General features: G+C 46.1%; 1 protein-coding gene across 4 annotated transcripts in view; it reads left to right on the top strand.

Annotated features, from left to right (window-relative positions):
- OSBPL5 (oxysterol binding protein like 5) overlaps positions 1 to 22,252 on the top strand; it is a 243,061-nt gene that overhangs the window by 183,726 nt on the left and 37,083 nt on the right. For all 4 annotated transcript variants that reach the window (XM_074997785.1, XM_074997784.1, XM_074997786.1 and 1 more), the window contains one exon: positions 12,366 to 12,540. In XM_074997785.1, the coding sequence (XP_074853886.1) occupies positions 12,366 to 12,540 (175 nt within the window). The remainder of the gene's footprint in view (positions 1 to 12,365; positions 12,541 to 22,252) is intronic.

Consider the following 22,252-nt stretch of genomic DNA (forward strand, 5'->3'; position numbering starts at 1 on the left):
GGGGGTACACACCCCATGAGTGGTCTAGGTCTCCATCCCCAGACCCTTGCCCATGCTGCCATGGTCGTCCTTATCATGCTGGACACAGACGCCACAGGCCTACACCCAGGGGCAGGTCCCCCCCGGCCGCTCAATACCCCCATGGGCACTCCCGATCGGGGACGGAAACACAGTTGTCTCAAGGGGAGTTAATTTTAGAACCCCGAGACTTTCCTTCACAATCCTCCAGCGAGCAAGTGTATCATCGACCGCAGGAGCCCGAGGGTTCGAGGGAGGTTTACCCTAGTGGTTCCTCCTCATCCTCCCCAGATGAGGCCATGGCCCCCAGGGATGTCTCTCCCCTGGATGACCTTAAACAGTTTCAGGAGCTGTTTAAAAGGGTGGCTTTCACGCAAGACATTCAAACGGCAGAGGTGCAGGAGAAACATCACAAACTCCTGAAAAATTTGAGACCCCCGGCTTCGTCCAAAATTGCTATTCCACTGGACGAAGCCATTCTGGAGTCAGCCATTACTATATGGCAGACTCCGGCCTCTGTTCCGCCTACAAACAAGAGAGCGGATAAGAAGTACTTCGTCCCGGCAAAGGGCATGGAGTTCCTCTTCAGTCACCCACAACCAAATTCTTTGGTGGTCGGGTCATCCCAGCAGAGGTCAAAGGCTTCTCAGTACAAATCGGGGGGATCGGACAAAGATGCTAAGAAGCTAGAGCTGTTTGGCAGGAATGTGTACTCCTCTTCTACCCTGCTATTGAGAGTGGCAAATTATGGGCACACCTAGCAAACCATAATTTTGATAATTACTCCAGGCTTACTCCCCTCATGGATTCACTTCCGGAAGGCAAAAAGCCAGTGTTAAAGGCGATTATTCAAGAGGGCTACGCAGCATCGCAGATGGGAGTCCAGATTGCCCTGGACGTGGCGGACACGGCGGCACGTTCAACGGCTACAGCAGTGGTCATGCGTAGAGAATCCTGGCCCCAGACGTCGGGTATCTCGAGGGACCTACAGGCGAAGATTGTGGACCTTCCCTTTGATACACAAAAGCTGTTTGCAGACTCAACCGACTCGGTCCCTCCCTCCAGTAAGGACTCGAGTGCTACACTTAGAACCTTGGGCATTTATACTCCCCCATACAGGAGGGAAAAATTTTATCCTCAGCAAAGACGCTACGCTTACAACCACAGCGTGCTCAATATCAACGGGGCTACGGCCAAAGGCACTATCAACAGCAGCAACAGTCCAGAACTCCTAGGCGACGTTCTCAACAAAGCCATATGCCCTCGGGTCAGGCCCAAAGGCAACAAGTTTGATGGGTATGTCGGGGGCTGCACCATCAATACCCTCGCTCAATGCCACTCTCATCTCATGTTCCATCATCGCCTCAGACCATTCCACTCCCAATGGCAAAAGATCACCACAGACAAATGGGTGCTGGAGATCATAGCCACGGGTTACGCGATCCCCTCCCAGTCGCTTCCACCGACAAAGCCTCCCACCAGGCCTCGCCTCAGGGACGCTGCCATGAGGCGAGGTTCAAGCAGAAGGTGAATCACCTTATGTTCATAGGGGAGGTGGAAAGAGTTCCGGAATAATTCCGGGGGAAGGTTTTTATTCATGCTACTTCCTACCAGAGAAGAAAACAGGAGACTGGAGGCCCATCTTAGATTTTTGGGGCCTCAACCGTTACTTGCGCAAGCAACGTTTTTGGATGATCACAGTTGCCTTGATACTCATGGCACTGGACGATGGAGACTGGGTTGCAGCACTCGACTTACAAGATGCTTACTTTCATATAACAATCCACCCGGCACACAGACGCTTCCTCCGCTTCACGGTCGGCCAGGAGTGCTTCCAGCACAGGGTTCTTCCGTTTGGCCTCTCCTCAGCCCCCAGAGTCTTCACCAAACCCTGGCAGTGGTGTCAGCCTACCTGCACAGACGGGGTGTTTATTTTTCCCATATCTGGGCGACTGCCTGCTAAAAGGGGCCTCGAAGGCAGAGGTCTCACGCATGATACGCGTCACAGCGGACACATTTTTCTTCGCTGGGCCTAGTCATCAACCTCACAAAGTCAAAGTCCGAACCCACACAACATACAGAGTTCATTGGGGCACGCATAAACTCTATCACAGCAAGGGTGTACCTACCCGATGCCTGCTTCCGCACCATCAGTTCGCTGGTGGAAGTCATCACATACAGCCCCATGGTGCCGGTCTTAACATGCTTACAGCTGCTGGGCCACATGGCGGCAGCGACGTTTGTGGTACGGAATGCCAGGTTGCACATGGGAAGCCTGCAGCATTGGCTGGCGAGCGTTTACAAACCGGCATCCCACACTGTCCACAGGGTGGTGTCACCCACCACGGAAGTGCGCAGATCCCTGGCGTGGTGGGAAAACCCTGAGAATCTGCTAGTGGGGGTGCCTTTTCACCAACCACAAATTTTCTATTTTTTCTTACTACCGACGCCTCCCACATAGGATGGGGAGCGCACATCGGCGACAAGGTAACGCAAGGGCTATGGTCCCCTGCGGAACAGACACTGCACATAGCCATGCCAGAGCTCAGAGCAGTGTTCAACGCCTGCAAACATTTTCGAGATTACCTACATGGCAACATAGTCGGGATTCAATACCGACAATACCTCCACTATGTTTTACATCAATCAACAAGGAGGAGCACGATCCCGTGCCCTATGTGCGGAAGCAGTCCAATTGTAGAATTGGTGCATCGCCAACAACATAACGTTGAAAGCCTCGTACTTGCCGGGCGCTCACACCGTGAAAGCAGATCAGCTGAGCAGGCGCTTCGCAATCACGCATGAATGGCAGATCCGCTCCGATCTGCTACAGCGCATTTTTCGTACATGGGGGTTTCCCCAGATCGATCTGTTTGCCACAAGGTCTTGCACAATGCCAGAAGGGAGAGAGCTCGCATGATACTCATAGTCCCGCTTGGGATCGGCAGCAATGGCTTCCATTGCTTTTGCGCATGTCGGACCGCCCACCGCTCCCTCGACCGGTGGCGCCAGACTTACTCACGCAGGCCCAGGGGTCCTTAGTGCACCTACACCCTCAGGGTCTGCACCTACAAGCATGGCTAATCCATGGCTCAGCTCTTTAAAGAGCACATGTACGGAGGGAGTACAACAAGTCCTGGAATGTAGCCGAAGGACCTCCACCAGGAGGACTTACAAGCAGAAATGGACTCGATTCACAGCCTGGTGTTCCGCCAAGCAGTTAGCTCCCCTTGACGTTCCTATACTTGTAATACTAGAATACTTATTGGACCTCAAGAGAGGCGGGCTTTCTCTATCCTCGCTAAAGGTCCACCTCGCCGCTATATCAGCCTTTCGGCATACAGAGGAAGGGCCCATGGTATTCTCCCATCCTATCGTTACCGGGTTCTTGAAGGGGCTGGTAAACCTGTACCCCCCTCGGAAACCGCTTCCACCATCGTGGAATTTGGACTTGGTGCTCAGCACGCTATTGGGTCCACCTTTTGAACCATTAGCCACAGTTCCCATACGTCTCTTTACGATAAAAAAAAAACAAAACAACAACCTTCCTCCTTGCAACTATGTCAGCCCGCAGGGTGAGTGAGCTCGCGGCAGTGATGGCAACGCCACACTGCACAGTATTCTCAAAGGAGGCGGTAACCTTAAGGCTGCACCCAGCCTTTGTTCCAAAAGTCCCTTAGGAGTCCAATCTTAACGAGCCAATAGTTTTACCCTCATTTTACCCGAAGCCTCACAGCTCCAGCAAGGAGGCATGCCTGCATCTCCTGGATGTGAGGAGGGCGTTGGCCTTCTACATAGACAGAACTAAGTCTTTCCGGAAAACGGACAGGCTCCTAGTCTCTCTCTCTCCCAGGTCAAAAGGAGAAGGTCTCTCTTCACAGAGAATCTCTAAGCACATTGTGTCCTGTATAAAAATGTGTTACAAGCTTCAAAATGCTCCTTTGCTGGCCCCGCCCAGGGCTCACTCCACCAGGGCGGTGGCAGCATCAACAGCCTTCTTCAAGGGCATCGCGTTAAAAGACATCTGTAGAGCAGCGACCTAGTCATCCTATGACACCTTTGCCAAGCATTATGCCCTGCCTAGGGTATTCGAAGAGGATACCCGTCTGTCGACAGCAGTCCTCTCGGGGGCAAGCTGCACATAAACCAATTACCCACTTCCTTACTTGGGTTACTGCTGGGTAGTCACCTATTGTGGAGCACCCACGGGGACCACTCGAAGAAGAGAAGTTACTCACCTGTAACAACTATGGTTCTTCGAGATGTGTCCCCGTGGGTGCGCCACCACCCGCCCATCCTCCCCACTTCGGATCTCTGTCTAGTGTTTTTCAGGAGCAGCCGAGGCAGTTGGTCAAGGAACTGGCGGGGACTGGATCGCGGGCGGGGGCGTGCAGCGGGGTGGCGCACGCCGGCACATGCGCAATCCAGGAGAAACTGCTGGAAGATTTCCGATCTCCGGCGCCAGGTGAGCCTGACACCTATTGTGGAGCACCCACGGGGACACATCTCGAAGAACCATCGTTACTACAGGTGAGTAACTTCTCTTTTTCTAAGCTACACAGTGAAGATTTATTCCTGTGAGTGGCTTTAGTGTATTGACAGAAGTTGTCATAACATGGCACAATCCCCTTCTCTATATGGCCTGTTTTGAGTGGACCCAAACACTGAATCCTGAGTGCCTCTAAGGCTTCTAGGTCTGGGTAGAGCCAGGTCTCTCTTCCAAGTGCTGGACTCTAAGAAACAGTCCCAGGTGCAGACCCTGGGTATGCCATCCTTCTTTGGGATATGGGCCTCTGCTGCATGTTTGCCTGCAGCAGTCGTCAGCATTGCCGTTCATGATTTTGTGTGATATAACAATATATGGTTGTCAGGTGACAATACATTGCTGGCGAATTGTTAGAGGCAGCAAGCAAATCGGTGTGAGGAATATGGCCAAAACTGGGATGGCTTCAGCCACCCAAAACATGTGATATTCACCCTATGGTGCACTGGCTAGAGTCTCATATGGCTATATGATAGTAGGACTTCTAACTAAAATCAAGAAAAGGAATTCAGCCTTGTTGTTGTGTCCACAATTTTGTGGATGGTGGATGGAAGAATTTCTTGCTTGGAGCTAGAGCAGATTTTTACTTTTGAGTTATTGACGAGCCCTGAGCAATATCAGTTATCCTGGCTGTTGTCATAGACTGCAAAACATGCAGCAGGTCATCTTACACTGAGACTATCTGATATTTGTGATGGACTTCAAAGGTGAAAAGAGGCTAATAATCTAATTTGAATACTATCCTATAAAATCTCTGATTAACCTTGTTATAGATTTGTTGAATGACTAGGACATGCCTACTGTGTTGTGTGACCAAGAGTTGAACAGAGCTAGAGGGATGGCTATAGCTGTTCAGGGTAATTGTGAGGTTGTTGTTGTTGTTGTGGTTTCTTTTTTTTTTTTAAATAGAGCCATTAATTTCCCTTTCCAAAAAGACATTTGAATCATATACTCTCCTCCAGCCACAATTACAGCTCCCAGCTTTGAAAGTTGTAGTATCAGCTCTTTCCTTATACAAGCAGTGCATCCCTGGGCTATGTCAAGTGCATATTAATAGGGGTTGGATTTGCTTAACGTAATCAGTATTTTCAGGAGTCATTCAAAATTTATATGACGATCCAGTAAAAAATAGCTCTTTTTAAAAACCAAGAATTTTTCAGTAAAACTGAACAAAAAGGCCTTAGCTGTACCTCAGTAATTTAATCAGTTTTTTTTTTTTTTTTGGTCAAGCTAAGATTTTTGCAACAAAAATAGTTACTTTTTTTATTGCAACCCTCACAGAAGCATGCGCCTGAGTGACAGACTGAGTGTAAGCAAAGCCAGTGCCAGAAGACAAGGGAGCTTCCTCCTCTTCTCATCATTGTGCTACACATTTTGCCACTGTAATCCTCTGGGACCTCTTCTAGGTTGACTGATGTGGAATTTTGAAAGCGAATTGGTAGCTGTCCAAAATACAGTTGCTCTAGTCTTGAATTTGCTGTAGTATTTTAGGGTTTAACGCTTTATGTACAGGATTTGTTTTTTCCTTCTTTCGGGAATTGATTGTAGTTCTATTTGCTCGCTATCAGAGCTGGTTAAAATTTTGAAAAAACATTTTATCCAAAACTGGTAAACTCTTCATGAAATTGTCTTCCCATTTTTGATCAGCTCTCTCTCCCAACTATGGAACTGCCTTCCCTGGACCACCTACTCTTGGTCAGGTGTGAATGAAAAGGGAATGGGTGTGGGAATGGGTGTCGCTGAACCAGATCCATTCGACATCTATATTTGAATGTAGTCTCCTAGATTTTGAGCTCTGTTTTTGAAAATCTTGGCCTGAATGAATTGCACCACAAATAGAGCATGAGCAGCATTTCCTGATGGCAAACTGCAGTTTCCATCCTGTAAGCCTGAACAACTTCAGTGCATTTTTCTCACATAGAGCAATCTGAAATAGATTCTCCTCTTAATGAGTCAGGGTTTAGTGTATACACACTGGGGGGCGGGGGGGGGGGGGGCGGGGAGGATACCTTGCTCAGAAAACTCTTTAACACTGATGAGGTATCCTTCATGCAGCACAGAGAGAATAAACCTTTGCACGTAAAGTCTTTGATACGTGATACTTGTAAAATACAAAACAATAGTAAATCAATTACAGCAGTCCTGACCCTGCAAAGCATTTATTAAACATTATGTGTGATGTTGTTAAACAGCAAACCAGTTCTCAAGAAATATCAAGGATGGAATAAGACTCAGTCGCTGAGCTCTGGTGTTTTAATGGTGTTTGGTATTAAACCAGAATTCTTCAAGATCTTCATTACATTCTTTCTCTTGCCACTCTTCCATAGCTTTTTCTAAAAATGATTCGTCACAACATACAGAAACTTAATAAGTTTTGCCCAGTGAAGATTTTGGTTATGAAAGCTGTTAAAGACAATGAAATTTAAGTGAGTCCTTGAAATTAGGCATCAGTTTTCCTGTGTAGCGGTGCAGCCTAAGGGTTGGATTTGGTTCATAAAATAAAACATGAAATTAACATTACAGTATTTTCCATGCTATTTGCTATGTTCTCCCTTGTTTTCATTACGACTACTCAAATACATTTTAATTATTCTGTACTGTAATTTGAGATGTTTAAAAATCACTGTTGCATATTTTAAAAATTACTGAGTGCCTTTCTTAGTACCCAAGTTCTTGAATGCATGGCAAACTTGCCAAGTGTCCTGATCTTTGGCATCTTGTTGACATCACCCACAATGCTGAACTACCGTTAGCACTCAGTCTCAGGAAGAGTGAGCTTTGATGATGACAAATTGTGTCTCAAGTTCTCGATGCATCAGCTTGTCCATCTTACTAGCAAATCGTCAGGACTCCACCAATCCAAGCCTTACTTACAAGTAACAGTTGGTTACCTCTCCTGTTCCAGAGTCTCCTCACTGAGTACTTTCTGCAGTGTCCAGTCCTTCTTGGAGTGCAACTCCAAAAAGACAAAGCACACAACAGGCTGTTAAGTTAACTGAAGACCCACAATTCATTTGATTATAAGAACACTTAAATGGTTTTGTAATAAAACAAGAAAGGATTAACAAAGATCATAGGTGTAAGTGATTTAAAGTAACAGTGGAAAGGAGATAAAAGGTTGCAACAAAACACACTTTCTAGGTACCAAAACCCGCATAGTATAATCTTTGTTTCAGTTGGTTTCTCCTCCGTAGTCAGTTTGCAGACCCTTCCAGTCCCTGGGCTAAAGGAGCCATGTTTTGTTGAGATTCCAAGAGCCTTATGTGACCCTCAAGTGATTAGATGCTAAAATGGCTTTCTCTTTCTGCTTTTCTTTCTCAAAGCCCATTGTCCCTGTTTCAAGACTCGGGAAGGCTTTCTGAGCATACAGCCTCCTCCCTGTTGTGATCATGAAGTGGTCAGCTTTCCCATTTGCTAATGTGATCATTTTGTTTACCTTTTGTATAAAAGTACTTCCCTTTTTCTTGCCTAAATTTGCTCAGTTTACATATGCAAGGAATGTGCCAGCAGGAGCTCAGTACTGCTAAAGGATCTGGGGAACGTGTCCTTCAGAGATCATCTGCATGAAAATGCAAAGGTGTGCATATGTAATGTCTTGTAAACAAAGCCTGATGGGAGCAGGAGAAGCAATGACATTTTGTCTATTATAAAGAAGGTGTTATTGTAAAATCACAGTTTATGCTGTCACCCAGTGTAAGAATTGTGGTGTCTCAACAATTCTTGAAGTTTTGTGGGGGGCGGTGCAGGGCAGCCATCATTACTGTGTAAGATATGGATTGCAGAGGGCTCCCCTCCCTCAAAGAATTATGAGGGGGAGAAAGAGGGGAGGGATAGTGGCTAGAAGCTTTCTGGCTATATAGCTGTAAGACTGGTTTGACTAGTTCTTCCCACCCACCCCACTGTTCAAAAGTAGACCTAATGGTAGGTCTGTAGGTTTTCTGTGAGAATCCACCTTGGGGGATACTGGAATGGTTTGGCTAGGCCCAGAGTTGAATGCCCTTAGAAGCTGAAATCACTCGTAGCTGAAGCTATGAAGAGCTGGAATCACTGGGTTTTGCCTACAACAAAACCCACAAGACAGCAGTGGACAGCCAGCAGGAGAAGCAGTGGATGGCTGGCAGGTGCAACTGGTGGCTAGCCAGTAAGAGAAGCAGCAGGCAGCCGGCGGGAGCAGACGGCTGGTGAGGCAACTATAGCAGGGGCAAGCAGAATGCTGGACCAGCGCAAAGTTAGCATTGCCTCAGGTTCAGTGAGGGAGTGCATCAGGGTTATGTGTCAGGGCCTGCATGGATGGGACAGAGTTGTACGTGTGGCATTTGAAGAGCAGTACAGCGGAGCGTGGATTGGCTGTTTACAGTATTGGACTGGTGAGCCTGAGAGGCAAAGGACACTGCTCAACCATTTGAGCTGGGACAGTTATTTGAGGATTGGTTATGAACTCTGTGTGGCATCTTCCCAAGCTAATGCCATTTGACTTTTCTCCCTCTTTCATTAAAAGTTTCTTGTCTGCACTCAGACTCTGTGCTTGCAAGTGGGGAAGCATTGCGTCTCTGAGGTGCCCAGGGGTGTGTGAATTTCCCAGGCTACTGGGTGGGGGCTCGAGACGGTTCTAAGTGAGATAGATGTAAAGGAACCCCTAGATGTTGAACCTGGTCCTGCTTGCTGCCGACTCCTTCCGGCAGAAGGCTTACATGTAGAAGACACAGTGAAGCAGGAGAACCAGCTTTCTTTGCTTAACATGAGATGGGCTTATGCACTGATTTGCAAACACATTTTTAGAACAATTTCTAGCATCTGTTCTTTTTATACAACCATTTGTGCATCATCCAATGATATTAATGCATAGCATGTTACCAGTTTGCATGTGATACTTTAGATGTCGCTTATAATAAGGAGTTGGAGCAATGAATGTGTTAGGCCTGATGTGGGTTATGGTATGGTGCAGCCTCTGCCACTTTTCACTGAGGGGCTCCCTGGGTCATAGTCCATCAGTGAGTCTGATTATTCCTGTTTTATATGTATTTTAACTTTCAGTAATGCAGACTGTCTCCACATAGCAGACTGGGGTTTAACTGCAAACAAAACAGCTTGAAGATTCTAGTTATCTGACTGTGCAAGTGCCTTTAAAAGTTTCAATTCATATCCTGAATTTTGATGCTCCATTTGACACTGAGCATCTTAAATACTCATTTTGCGTGACTCCATGCAGACTTGCTTGTCTGAATGAGGCTAAAGTCTCCATGGCTACGTCTACACGTGCCCCAAACTTCGAAATGGCCATGCAAATGGCCATTTCGAAGTTTACTAATGAAGCGCTGAAATGCATATTCAGCGCTTCATTAGCATGCGGGCGGCAGTGGCGCTTCGAAATTGACACGCCTTGCCGCCGCGCGGCGCATCCAGACAGGGCTCCTTTTCGAAAGGACGCCACCTACTTCGAAGTCCCCTTATTCCCGTGAGCTCATGGGAATAAGGGGACTTCGAAGTAGGCGGGGCCCTTTCGAAAAGGAGCCCCGTCTGGACGCGACGCGCGGCGGCAAGGCGCGTCAATTTTGAAGTGCCGCTGCCGCCCACATGCTAATGAAGCGCTGAATACGCATTTCAGCGCTTCATTAGTAAACTTCGAAATGGCCATTTGCATGGCCATTTCGAAGTTTGGGGCACGTGTAGACACGGCCCATGCTTCTCATCCTGCAGCTGGTGTGCTAACTGACCTCAGGACCCATGTGACCCTGTTGAAGGCAATGAAGCTGTGCACAGGGGCAGCAGTGTAACCACAATTGAGAAGCTGTAGGCATGGTAAATGAGACCCATAATGCAAATTATGACAGGTGCAGATTGAGATAGATAGTATTAGTATCTGTTGTTGTCTGTTGTTGTGTTGGCTTGGTGGTTTGTTTTTTTTTTTTTTTGAGATGGATATCATTCGTACTATTGATTTTTACCACCTTCCCCCAAAAGGATTAGGGAAAGAAAAAGGTGGGAGAAGACTCACAGAGAGAAAAGAAGGGAAACAATAGTGGGGGGTCGGGGAGAAAATAAATAGGCCCTGTGCACTTTCAGATTTGTCTTCATTGCTCTTGGCTCTCATCGTAAGTGACAATGTTAGCAGCCATTCCTGATCCTGTTTTGAGGGGCTAGTAACTTTTCAGTGATCAGTGGAGAACTGAGCAGGGTTCTGGGACTTAGTGCAGAATGGTACTTCAGCACCTCAAAAGATGAACCATGCCCAACAGGGGATACAAGAACACTGAGTGTCAAATGATATAGCCATGGGTAGTGGGTGAAGCTGCTGCTTGGGGAGGCAAGCTCCCCAGCCTGTGGCCCCACCCATATTCCACCCACTGCCACAGTCCCTTCCCACAGTCTCCCTTGTCTCTTTGCTCATGACTTGCAGCCAAATCCCTGAACCCAAACATAGCAAATGACATTTGGAGGAAAAAAAACATTTTTTCTAAAATTTCTTTCTGAAGAAAATGGAGCATGTTTTCCACTGCATGCCAGATTCTGAAGACTGGAGCTGCAGAAGGTTCTTAATTAAAGGTACTTAATGACAAGCACTACATTTGTGAATAAAATGTCAGTCATGGGTTTTTGATGTATCCTGAAGTTTGTCAGAGATTTATGTGCAAAGACTCCGTAGTAAGGGGAAGTCAGTTGTTGTCCAGCTGACCATAATAATAAATATTATGGAATATATGTTGCAGCCCTTTTCTGTTTTTACATGTTCTTCATCAGTATTTCTAAGATGATTTTATATTTTAAATATATTCTTAAATTCTTCATAAAGAAATTGTTCCAGATTACATATTTAAACTGACTGAAACAAAGAAATTAAAGTCATTTGCTAGAGCAGCTTAGTGTGTTCATAACAAAGTTCATTGCTTTTAGAAAATGGGAACACTACTTTATTTTGTGTGGTTCTCATAACAAGACATGTTTATGAAATTTCGCTATAGCTATGGTTACACTAGCAAGTTTTACCGACAAAACTCCAGTTTTGTTAACAACATTGATGGAACATCCACACACAAAATGTGTTTTGTTTACAGTTTGTCCACTTTTGCTGGAATCTTGTTTGTCCAGCTAGCTGAAAGAAAAGGAATGTTGACAGTAATTAAAATTTATTTTAGATCAGGGTGGTTTTTTGAAGAATTCATTCTAAAAAAGGCTGCAGATCCAAGCATTTAAGGCTAAAATTGAATACTCGGATTGTGCATCTAAATATCTGTGCAATAATTTCTTAGAGACGTGATTTTATAAGGTTTTTTTTTTTATGATTTTAAACTAAGGTTCTGTAGGCATAATAATATACAGTTGTTTTTGTCCATAAATTGAGGGTTGATATGTGCCTGTTAAATAGCTTCATTACCCAGTTAATGTCTCTTTCACAGGTTCAATGTTATGTTAATTGGTCTGAGAAACTGGGAGCCTTTTCACTTTTCAATGAACAAATCCACTTCCAGAGAAGCTTCACAAGTCTGCCAACAGCCTTCTGTAGGAGCTGTCAGAATAGGGCTTGGAAAAAGGGCACACGTGGGGCACTGAGACCCATTGCCTCCCTTTGTCTCTTATACCTGCTGCCCAAGGATATAACCCTAGTATTTACTCTTCTTTTTGTTAGGCAAACTATGGATTCTTTGGGCTGTTTTAATGTTCAATGTACTTTTATCTGGTTTCTCCATTAGTGAAGGTGAATTAAAACTCTTGACTCCCAAATAAGACGCTCTTGAGACACTTTTGATGAACGTTTTTGCTGTCCTCTCTGACCTCCTATGCTCAGACAAATCCTGTTGTTCTACAGGCCGATGTTGGTTGGATGCTCTAGAACTTGCCCTGCGTTGCTCCAGTCTTTTCCGACTCAGCACCTGCAAACAACAGGGGAAGGATGGAGACCTGAACTGCTGTTCTGATTCTTCACATGCTGGGCTGTATAACCTGTTGCACACAGCCACCGTCTCTGACCAAGAGCTCTTCCAGTAAGACTATGCTTTCAGCTGTTTGTATGTGTAAAGGTGTTGGATGGTTCATGTACAAGATATATTTTATTATCACGTATTCAGAATACACAATACCCATGGTTGTCTTGGAGGGTTGTTGATGTTCAAACCTGTGTCAAGGTCTGCCTCTGTCTAGATTCTTATTAATATACCCGTCTGGGTGCCTTTTAGAGGTAGGGTGAGTAGCTTTTTTGGGTGTTTCTAAAGTAGGGGTCAGCAACCCCCTACATGCATGCCAAGAATGGCACATGAATCAGTTTTCAATAGCACATGAGGAAGGAGCTCAGCCCTGCACCTCCTCCCCCATGCAGCCAGGAGCTTGCTCAAAACTAGGCTGGCTCTGGATTAACAAAAGACTGGCTAGTGCTACCAACCACCACCTAAATGGTAAAGCCCTGCATCTTAATTTATTAACAACTCTCTAAATATGATTATTAGTGACTTTAAAAAGTATCACCAGTGCTTGGACCGTACGTAAAGGTCAAATTTCAGCACTCCACCTTGAACAGTTGCTGAGCCCTGTCCTAAAGCTTCTGCCTACATGCTATGAGAGGCTTGGTTAGAGTTCTAGCTGTGCAAATTTACATAAATGAAGGAACTGTAATGCCTTACTTGGGTGAGACTTCTGTTGAAGCTGATTGCAGGGGGTGGCACAGTGCTAAAGTATGTAAAGAATATCAGTGTACCAGTGAGTCCTCCATTTGTTGGCTGTATGCTAAGTGGATACACCTGCGCTCATGTCTGGCCACCAGTTGAAAGACTCATGGCCATATCTATCTTTTAGCACCAAGAGTATACCACTACGTAATAGTACTAGGTTATAATCAGGCGGTCATATGTGCTATATGGCCATGGTTTCATAGCTGCTGTGTCCATGGACTTAATTGGTTTGTAGTTTCCTGCCTCTCTTCAAAATTCTTCATCTCATAAAATATTTACATTTAAAAAGTCACTGCATCCATCTTTCGATCCATGCTCCTGTTGCTAAAGTGCATGTCTTAGAACAGGGGTCTGCAACCTGCAGTTCCGGAGCCACATACAGCTCTTTAAGGACTTCTTTATGGCTCCCAATGCTATAAGTGCAAAGTCTGGGGAAAAAAACCAAACAGAAAAAAAAACCCTCTAATTATTTTTGATATTTTGGGTAACGTCTAAAAGCCCAACAATAGCTAAATAGCAAATGATATGTGATCTCCAAATGTTGCATAACTCCCCCTTTAACGTGCAGTGCATTGTGGGGTATGTGTGTGCACTGTTCTTAAAATAGGAATTACAAAAACTATGTCTTGATGTAATTTATTAAGGACCATCTTGTATTCATGTGCATTGTGGCTCTTGAATTATTGAGGTTTCCACCAAATTAGAAAAAAATGGCTCTTCTTGCTCTTTGGTTGCCGACCCCTGTCCTAGCACTTCACTTAAGAATGTTGGAGTAAACATAGGTTTTTTTTCCTGCTCCTGGCAGCTAAATGAGTTGCCTAAAAATCTCTCTGGTACAGCAGATCGGATGCTGGATATACAGCCAGTCTGGTTCTCCCTCTGAGTTGTTGTGACCTTGGGTGAGTCATTTTGTCTTCCAGGCGTGTCTTGTTCTCACCATTTGTGTCTCTCTTCTGTTAAGACTAACAAAATGCATCAGGTGATGAGCTTTCATGGGGCAGACCCACTTCATATCTGGAGATAGTGCTATACTGGAAATAGTGCTTTAAGTGAATGGACATGAGAATTATATAACAGATACAGACAAAATATTGAAAAGAAAACTGACAAATCAGATACATAGGACAGACGGGGCGAGGGGGAGGGGGAGAGAAAATTACTTACTGCAATTGTAAATTAAGTGACTTGCCTGAGATCACTACAAATATCAAAGATGGGGAAGCTGTCTTTGTAATGTGTATGGTAATTGCTATCTCTATTAAGATATATTATTGGGTTTTTTTTATTATGCTATTACAGCTATATGACTGCTTCTTTGTTTTGTTAGGATACAGACTAACATGGCTACCTCTCTGTTACTATTAAGACTGTCAGCTTTCTGGGGCAGGGATTCTCTCTTGTGGTATGTAGATATAGCAACTAGCAGAGTAAGACCCTGTGCTCAGTTGTCTGATAGATACCACAATATGAATGTAATGTTATAACAGTAGGCGAATCCAAGCCCTTTTCGGAATGTGGAGGCATAGTCGCTAATCACAAGGCTTGACAGAAACTTGTCCAAAGCTCAGTAACCCAAAGAAGCAGTGTATGTGCAGTTCTTTTGTGTTGAAGGCCTGTTGTGTTTTCAGTATTTATGCTTGCCATTGTCCTTTAGTGCTGAGCAGAACTTTCTCTGATATGTAGCTATAATTTGCACCATAAATAATGAACATTTGTTCTGAGGGTCTTTTATATTTCTTTAGTTCTTTCAAGGTATAACATGGAGTAGGACAGAGCAGCAGCAACTAGATGTGTCACTAGGGCTTACAGATTTAATTGTGTTATCTTCTGGGTCTGTCCTTTTGATGTTGATGTTCCAGGTCTCGTACTCTCTTCTTAAGAATAAATATGCAAATAACAGTACCGGCACTGGGAACTTTTTTAGGCTAAGTCTACATTGGCACTATACTACACTGCAAATTTTTGACTGAGGGTATGGAAAAAAATACCTTCTGCCCCATGTGCAGCAAGTAGAAGTACTGTAAAGCCGTAGTGTAAACTTGGTCACAGCTCCTCCCCTCATGTAGGTGGTTTACCTAGAGCACCGAGAGAGTGCTATGTGGTTTACCAAGAGTGCTGCCATTTCAATTCTGAAGTGTAGACAAAGCCTTAATTGGTAGTGAACCAGTGAGTTCTGTAGAGGTATCTCTTGAATTGGTTGACTGTAAAATTCTAAGCACAATGAAACCCTGACAGAGATGTTATAGTCGGGGCTGCCAACAGACTTTGCCAGGCCCTAGGTAATGTAGGGCAGGGAGCTCAGCTCCAGGCTCCCTGGAAGGAATGGGGTCTGGTGTGGAAGGGACTGGGCTGGGGGCAGCTAGCCCTTATTACTGCCAGGACTGCGCCAGGTGGTACTCCAATGGTGGTGTAAAGGGCCTGGGTCTTTGGCTGCTATGGTGCCAGAAGCAGCAGCATGAAGCCCTGGGCCCTTATAAATTGCCAAGCCCCCAGCAACTGCCCCCTTTGCTTCTACCTCCCTCCCATTGATGGCCCTGATTTTGTACCTTTTCTTCAAATATGTGCACATGCCAATCCTGCACAAGACTGTAACATCGGATACTGTGTACCCATAACGGAAATGCTACTGGCACCGACAGCAGTTTTGTCTGAGATGTGTTTGTACAACAATAATGCTTGGGTCAAGGCTGGGCAATAATTTTCACATAAGGGCCATTCCATAAATGTTGGTACTGGTCAGGGGCTGGCTCTGCCCCCCCCCCTCCCCCACAGAAGGAAGAGGGCCTTGGGAAGACACGGTGAGGTCAGGGGGCTACAGAGAGAGACAAAGACTGTGTGAAAGAGAAACACCATGTATGTGAGAGACTGTCTGTGTGACACAGATTGTGTGCTGCAGTATATATGTGACAGTGACCGTGTACGAGGCACACTGGGTATGTGTGCAGTGACTGTGTGTGTGTGTGCGCGCGCACGCGTGCACGCCCTGGCTGCTGCTGGGTAAGTTTCTGAGAGAAAGCACCTGCTGTCTCTTTATGACAAATCTCTCCTGCTGTGTTGTCTTCCCCCCGCCCCTACTCTGCACTCCTGAGGTGAGTCACTTACCATCCGTGCTTCAGAGTGGGGCAGCTCTTCTGTGTGTTTTTTTTTCCCCCTCTCCCCAATCCTTGCTCTGCAGACATGGAGTACGGGGGCAGGGGAATGAACACCCTAACTTCAGCACTGTCCTCTCTCCGCCACCCTCTCCCCCTCTGGAGGAGAATCCTAGTGGTAGGATGACCGAACAGGACAGATAGTCATCCTACAAGTAGGGTGGGGGCTGCCATACTATTGGGGGCAGGGGGTGCTCTCCCAGCTGTGGGGGCAGCTACGGCTCCCAGCTTCCCGAATCTGTGGGGAGCCGGGAATGGGGAAACAGCTGCGCTGGTTCGGCTCCTTCTCCCCTGAGCTCCTTGGAGCCGGATCCAGGCCAGTTGTGCCAGTGTGGCTCCCAGGCCCCTGCTGTATGGGGAGCCAGCCAGCCCCCTGGCTGTCCAGTGTGACTCCTGGCTCCCCCAAGCAGTGGGGAGCTGGGAACTAGGTGCTGCTGCTCCTCCCAGCTCTCCTGAGCTCCAGGGAGCCAGGAACCGGTCAGAAGCCTGTGCCAGTGCACTTCCCAACTCCCCTCTGTTCAGGGAGTTGGGAACCAGGGGGCAGCCACATCATTGCAGCTCCTGGCTTCCCACGGCTTGGGGAGGTGGGAGCCAGGCAGCAGCTATGCCGGTCCAGCTCCTGGGTCCCCTAGCCACAGGGAGCTGGGGGCCAGGCACAAATATTAGCCACCTTTTAAAAAATAAGTTGTGACACCTTCCTGGCACATCAAATACGAGGCTGGTGGGGCCAATGCAGGATGGAGGGTCACCCTCCCTAGGAACAGTGTGGCTGCTGATGGAACCGAGTGGGGGAGGGTCACCTGAACTCATGCTGTGGATTGCAATTATGCATGCTCTGCTTATCAGCTGGGTGGACTGGAGAGAAATGCTTGGTGGGCCAGATCTGGCCTGCAGGAGTGACTTTTGCCCACCCCGCCTTAGGTGATTCAACTAGGATTTGGGTCCCATTGTGTTAGGCAATCTACAGATACGTAAAAGAGACTTCCGCCACCCTGGATAGTTCACTGTGCATATGTCCCCCTTTCTGTACAGGTATGCCATTATTAGGTCATGCCACAGTAAATCCGCTGCAGTGTGTGCAGGTCAGACAGGAGTGGTTCTTCAGGAACGTGCATTCAGACCCATAGCTGCAGTGACAGGAGAGAAAAGAGAATGTTTGAACCTTCTAACTCAAACATGCATTGTGCATGTGCAACAGTTCTTCTATTCTCTGTTCAGTCTTTAAGGCCCTGCTTGGGACTCCTGAACTACGGAGCTCAGCAGTTCCCCACAGAGCCAGCATTTCAGACGCGCTCAGCCCCTTGGAGAGCTCTGGCCAGCATATCTGGCCTGCAGCGTAGATTGTTCCCAGTGGTGAGGTGTTGTCTGGCTATATCAGAAGGTTTGGTTTTTGTCAAGTCTTCTGTGAGCCTTGGAGAATTTTATAGTTGTATAACTAGGGCAAAAATCCCCCAAAGCAGCAGCAGATGTGCAAAAATGGGGGAGAGTTACTGAAAAAGTAACTACCCCAGTGTTTAGGAGAGTCTTGCTATGCTACTCTATAGGAACTCATTCATTCTAATTAAAAGCCTTCCCTTCGGGGAACCCTGCCCAATTATGCTGGCACACTGTTATTAGGGGTCCAGTTAATTACATTTAACTCTGTCTTCAAAGTAATCAAATGCTCTGCCACAAAAATAAAATGGAGACAGATGTTATATATTTGGTGTCACCCTTCTGTTCCTCCCCCACCCCTGCCCCCCAGGGAAAATCCTGTCGAGCCAGTGCTGAATTTTTCCACTTGCTGTTTTTGCTCCTGTCTTGGTGAGAAAAATAGAGGAGACAACAATAGGAAAAAATCAATCTATCTAATAATTGGAAAGAGGGTGAACTTTCAAAGCACCCTGCAAGGTCACAGCCTTTCAGCTGCCCTAGAAATAAATAGGAAATTGGTTGCTAAAATGCTGCATGAGTCCTAGATATTAAGCATGAGGTGTTAAAGGGAATAGAGACTTTTGTGTTGATGCTTAAGCTGAACTGCTTTATTTTTGCTTCTCCCAGCCCTGTTTGTGCACCTTGTCTACCTGTGGGCTGTCCTAACAAAAAAGCAGTCATATAGCACTTTAAAGATTAACAAAATAATTTATTTAGGTGACGAGTGTTCGTGGGGCAGACCCACTTCTTCAGCTGATCAAGAAGTGGGTCTGCCCATGAATGCTCATCACCTAATAAATTATTTGTTAGTCTTTAAAGTGCTATATGACTGCTGTTTTGTTTTGATAAAACACAAACCAACGTGGCTATTCCTGTCACTGTGGGCTGTCCTGTGTAACTTCTTGATCGTAAAGTCTCCGGGGCAGGCAGATTTCTTTAGTATAAGTATGTACCATAGGACCTTGATCCTTGTTTGGGTTCCCAAGTGGTGCCATAGTAAAAATCACAAACAATAGTACACTACTGTCATGTGCATATTGCCCTTTGATACTGTGCACAGGGATGGATGGCAGTAACGTAGCCCTGAAACAAAGGGCTTCCTCTTGTTTGAGTGAGCGAAGGTCTCCTGCTGGCTTTAAATACTGTTATTACAGCTCTGTGTTTGGGATTTGATCCAAAGCCTATTAAAACCAAGGATAGTCTTTCCACTGATTTCAAAGGATTTTGAAGCTGGCCCATAATTTGTCTTTTGTCTTTTGTGTATGTATTTACTGTTTGAAATGGTGTGGCTCCATTTCATTCTCTCTGGCAATCAAGTTGACTGTTCGTTTTGAATAGTATGTGTCATCTTTTGTGCTCCCCAGAGCAGCTCTATAGCTGTGTGTATATTGATGTCTGCTTTGTAGATGGCTGGTGGGTAATTACTGCATGGTGTTAATATTTGTGGAATGTCAGATGAGTTAACTCCCTCCTGTTACACTGGCCTGGAATAATTCTGAAATACCAGAAAATGTCTTTGTAGAAGAGTGGTGGTGGTTTTGTTAGGGCAAGAGCAGAAGTACAAAAGGAATAAAGACTTGCCACAGCAGAAAGTTTAAATCTTCTCAGAAATCAAAAGAAGATGGTCTTTTTATAAACACTGTTTAAAGTAAGCGTGTGCTGTTTTTCGAATATTGACATTGCCCCATTTTATGAACATTTCTCTTAAGCACACACATGCCAGGGATAAGATTTTCACAAGGGAAGGGGAGCATAACAACCATGTACAGAAGACTGACAAACTGTGTTTGATTGTTGACCCCATAGAAAAATAAATCAAGTCTTATTATTATTATCATCATGGGATAATCTCTCTTGCTGGCTTTCTTTCCTACATCTCCTTTCCCATATCCCCACCCCCGACTTTTTTTAATTGTCTTAAATTCAGACATGTACTAAACTCATCTTCAGATCAACTTGACCAGTTGTCATGCTTGGTAGTCATTGTCTGAAACAAAATACAGTGGCCAGATGCTAGCTCTGAACTCAGTGGAGCTGCATAGCTATATGATGTCAGGCTTCAATGCTGGAACAGAATAGCCATTAATCTTCTAGCCCTAAAGCTGTGAACTTACTGATTATTGTGGAAAAATTCTCACTTTACATACAGAAATTGGAAGAAGAGTTCCCACATGTATAAGGCACAACAGGCTAGAATTTCAAAAGAGCACAATGGGCTGAGTACTGAGCTGGTCTACCAATCTGACAAAGGGTCTCCAGGAGGACTGATGGATGAACACTTAGCACTTGCTTGGGTGCCTAAGTGGGAAGCGAAAATCTAACACCAATTCAAGATTCTGAGCATGTAAAAAATCTAGGGGGCAAAACCTAAGGAATTATTTAAGGGGATATGAGAAAACAAGTTCTCAAAGTAGCAATGTGCCCAAAGGGAGCTGATGGGGCAGCACTATCATGAAGCCATTTTAAACTGAATAAAGCTTCTGGATATCTGAGGAGAGGAGAAATTCTGCTTTGGCTGAGAGACAGACTAGGTACCCTAATGAGTCTCTTCAATCTCTATTTTATTTGATCTCCTTAATAGGTTGAATGCAGAACATCATCTGTTACTACAAGTGCGCATCTTGTGTATTGAAATTATGCATAGAGTTTCGGTGCTTGTTAGGGTTCACAACATGAAACCTAGTTAGGATGATGATATTTCCCTATGCTGACTGTGGTAACCTCGGTAAAATTACTCATATTCAAGTTAGTTCAATGGTAAACAATCACTACTAGGCAACACAAATATTCAAATTAACTTGAAGTTGACTGAGCCCCTGTTAAAAAGAATCCAACTATGCAGTACTATTATTTACCTTCTTATATTTAAGGTTTTACCATTCACACAGGTGAGTGATGCACACAGCCCTCCCACGCACACAAGAGGAGACTTATGCTCTCTCTCCCCTCTACAAAGAGAAGCCGGGTCTTTGCCCATGAAAGTTTGTGCTCCAAATTATCTGTTAGTCTATATGGTGCCACAGGACTTCTTGTTGTTTTTGAAGATACAGGCTAACTCGGCTACCTCTCTGGTACTTGTCTCTCTTCTACATGTTTCTCACACAGAAGCATGACAAATCAACCACACATTCCTCGCCCACAGCTCTCCACTTTCCAGGCCTAGCTGGGCTTCCCAGATGGACCTCACAAGTAGCAGGAGCACAATGGGTCACATATGCCCACCACAAATTTTTGCCAGGGTTCGCACCAATAGGTGGCCAGCACTATAGGAAGGGAAGGGAAGGGAGTTGCTTTCAGCCTTGTGGGAGGAGTAGGGGGGATAACCTGGCCTGCATCTTTGCAGAGCTCATCTCTTCCTTCCCCCGACCCCCTCAGCTCCCTTGTGGCTGGAAGCAGCTCATCTCTTCCTATTTGTACAGTGCTGAAAGACAGTTAACACCTTCAGGCTGCTGCTAGCTACCAACATATTGGTTTCAGCATGGACAGAAAGAGGGATGCATTGTGCACCTAGGGCCACAGAACCTGACTTCAGGGGCTTCAGGAAACCCAGCCAGAGAGGTGGCTCAACAGGGAAGGGTGCTGTAGAGGATGGAGCAGGTTCATCCTCCCTGGGAGGCAGGATCCAGGGTGGTGAAGAGGTTGCCAAGCTCCTGTCTGTAGACCTGCTGTGGATCCTGAAGGCTCAGGGCACAAATAGCCTAGAAATCACTCCTCCTGCCCCACCTCCCCCGCCACAAAAACACACACCAAAGCTTAGTTGAGGGAAGGAGAGGCTTCCTAGGCCAGTGCTGGGGGGCCTTTAGCACATGCAGGGCTCTACTTCTTCTGCCAGTGTTCTTGGCTGGAGCTTCTTGGGCTTTCCCAGGGCACTGGCCCAGCCAGAGGCAGTAGGAGAATGAGGCGAGTGCTGTTGGCAGGCTGTTCATGAGCTGAGCATGCCAACTCAGGGCTGGTTCTCCGCAGGGTGCTGGGAGTATGATGTACCCTCCCAGGGGGTGATATGGAGGAGCAGCTGTGCTGGGAAAGGTGAAGGGGCAAAACCATGAGGGGCATGCAGAGGGCCAACAGTTGGGCAGCAGAGGCGACACATAACTTGTCACCATCTGGCATATGCCCATGCTCGCTTACCACAACAGCTCAGCCAGTGCTGGCCGGACATGGGACAGGTGGTAGGGTGGGCTGTCTGAGAGCCAATGCTGTTACTTGATATTGGTCATTTCTGGCTCTTTAAGTGGCTTGTTGCATGTTTGGGCTTCCAGGGTGGCTTCTGCTCTATTTTGAATTTCCTGCATGCTTGGCTCCCACTGGCACAATCCATCCAATGAAAAGAGAGGATCTGGAGGAGACTGTAGACAGCCAGTCCCCCAGGCCAACACACCAGGTCAGCCCAAGGGACGGTATTGCATGCTAATGAGGGATATAGGGAACCCAGAGCCCAGGGGGCTGGCAGGAGGAATCTCATGCGCAGA

Source organism: Carettochelys insculpta, chromosome 6 (genome assembly GCF_033958435.1).
Source record: "Carettochelys insculpta isolate YL-2023 chromosome 6, ASM3395843v1, whole genome shotgun sequence".
NCBI classification, from domain to species: Eukaryota; Metazoa; Chordata; order Testudines; family Carettochelyidae; genus Carettochelys; species Carettochelys insculpta.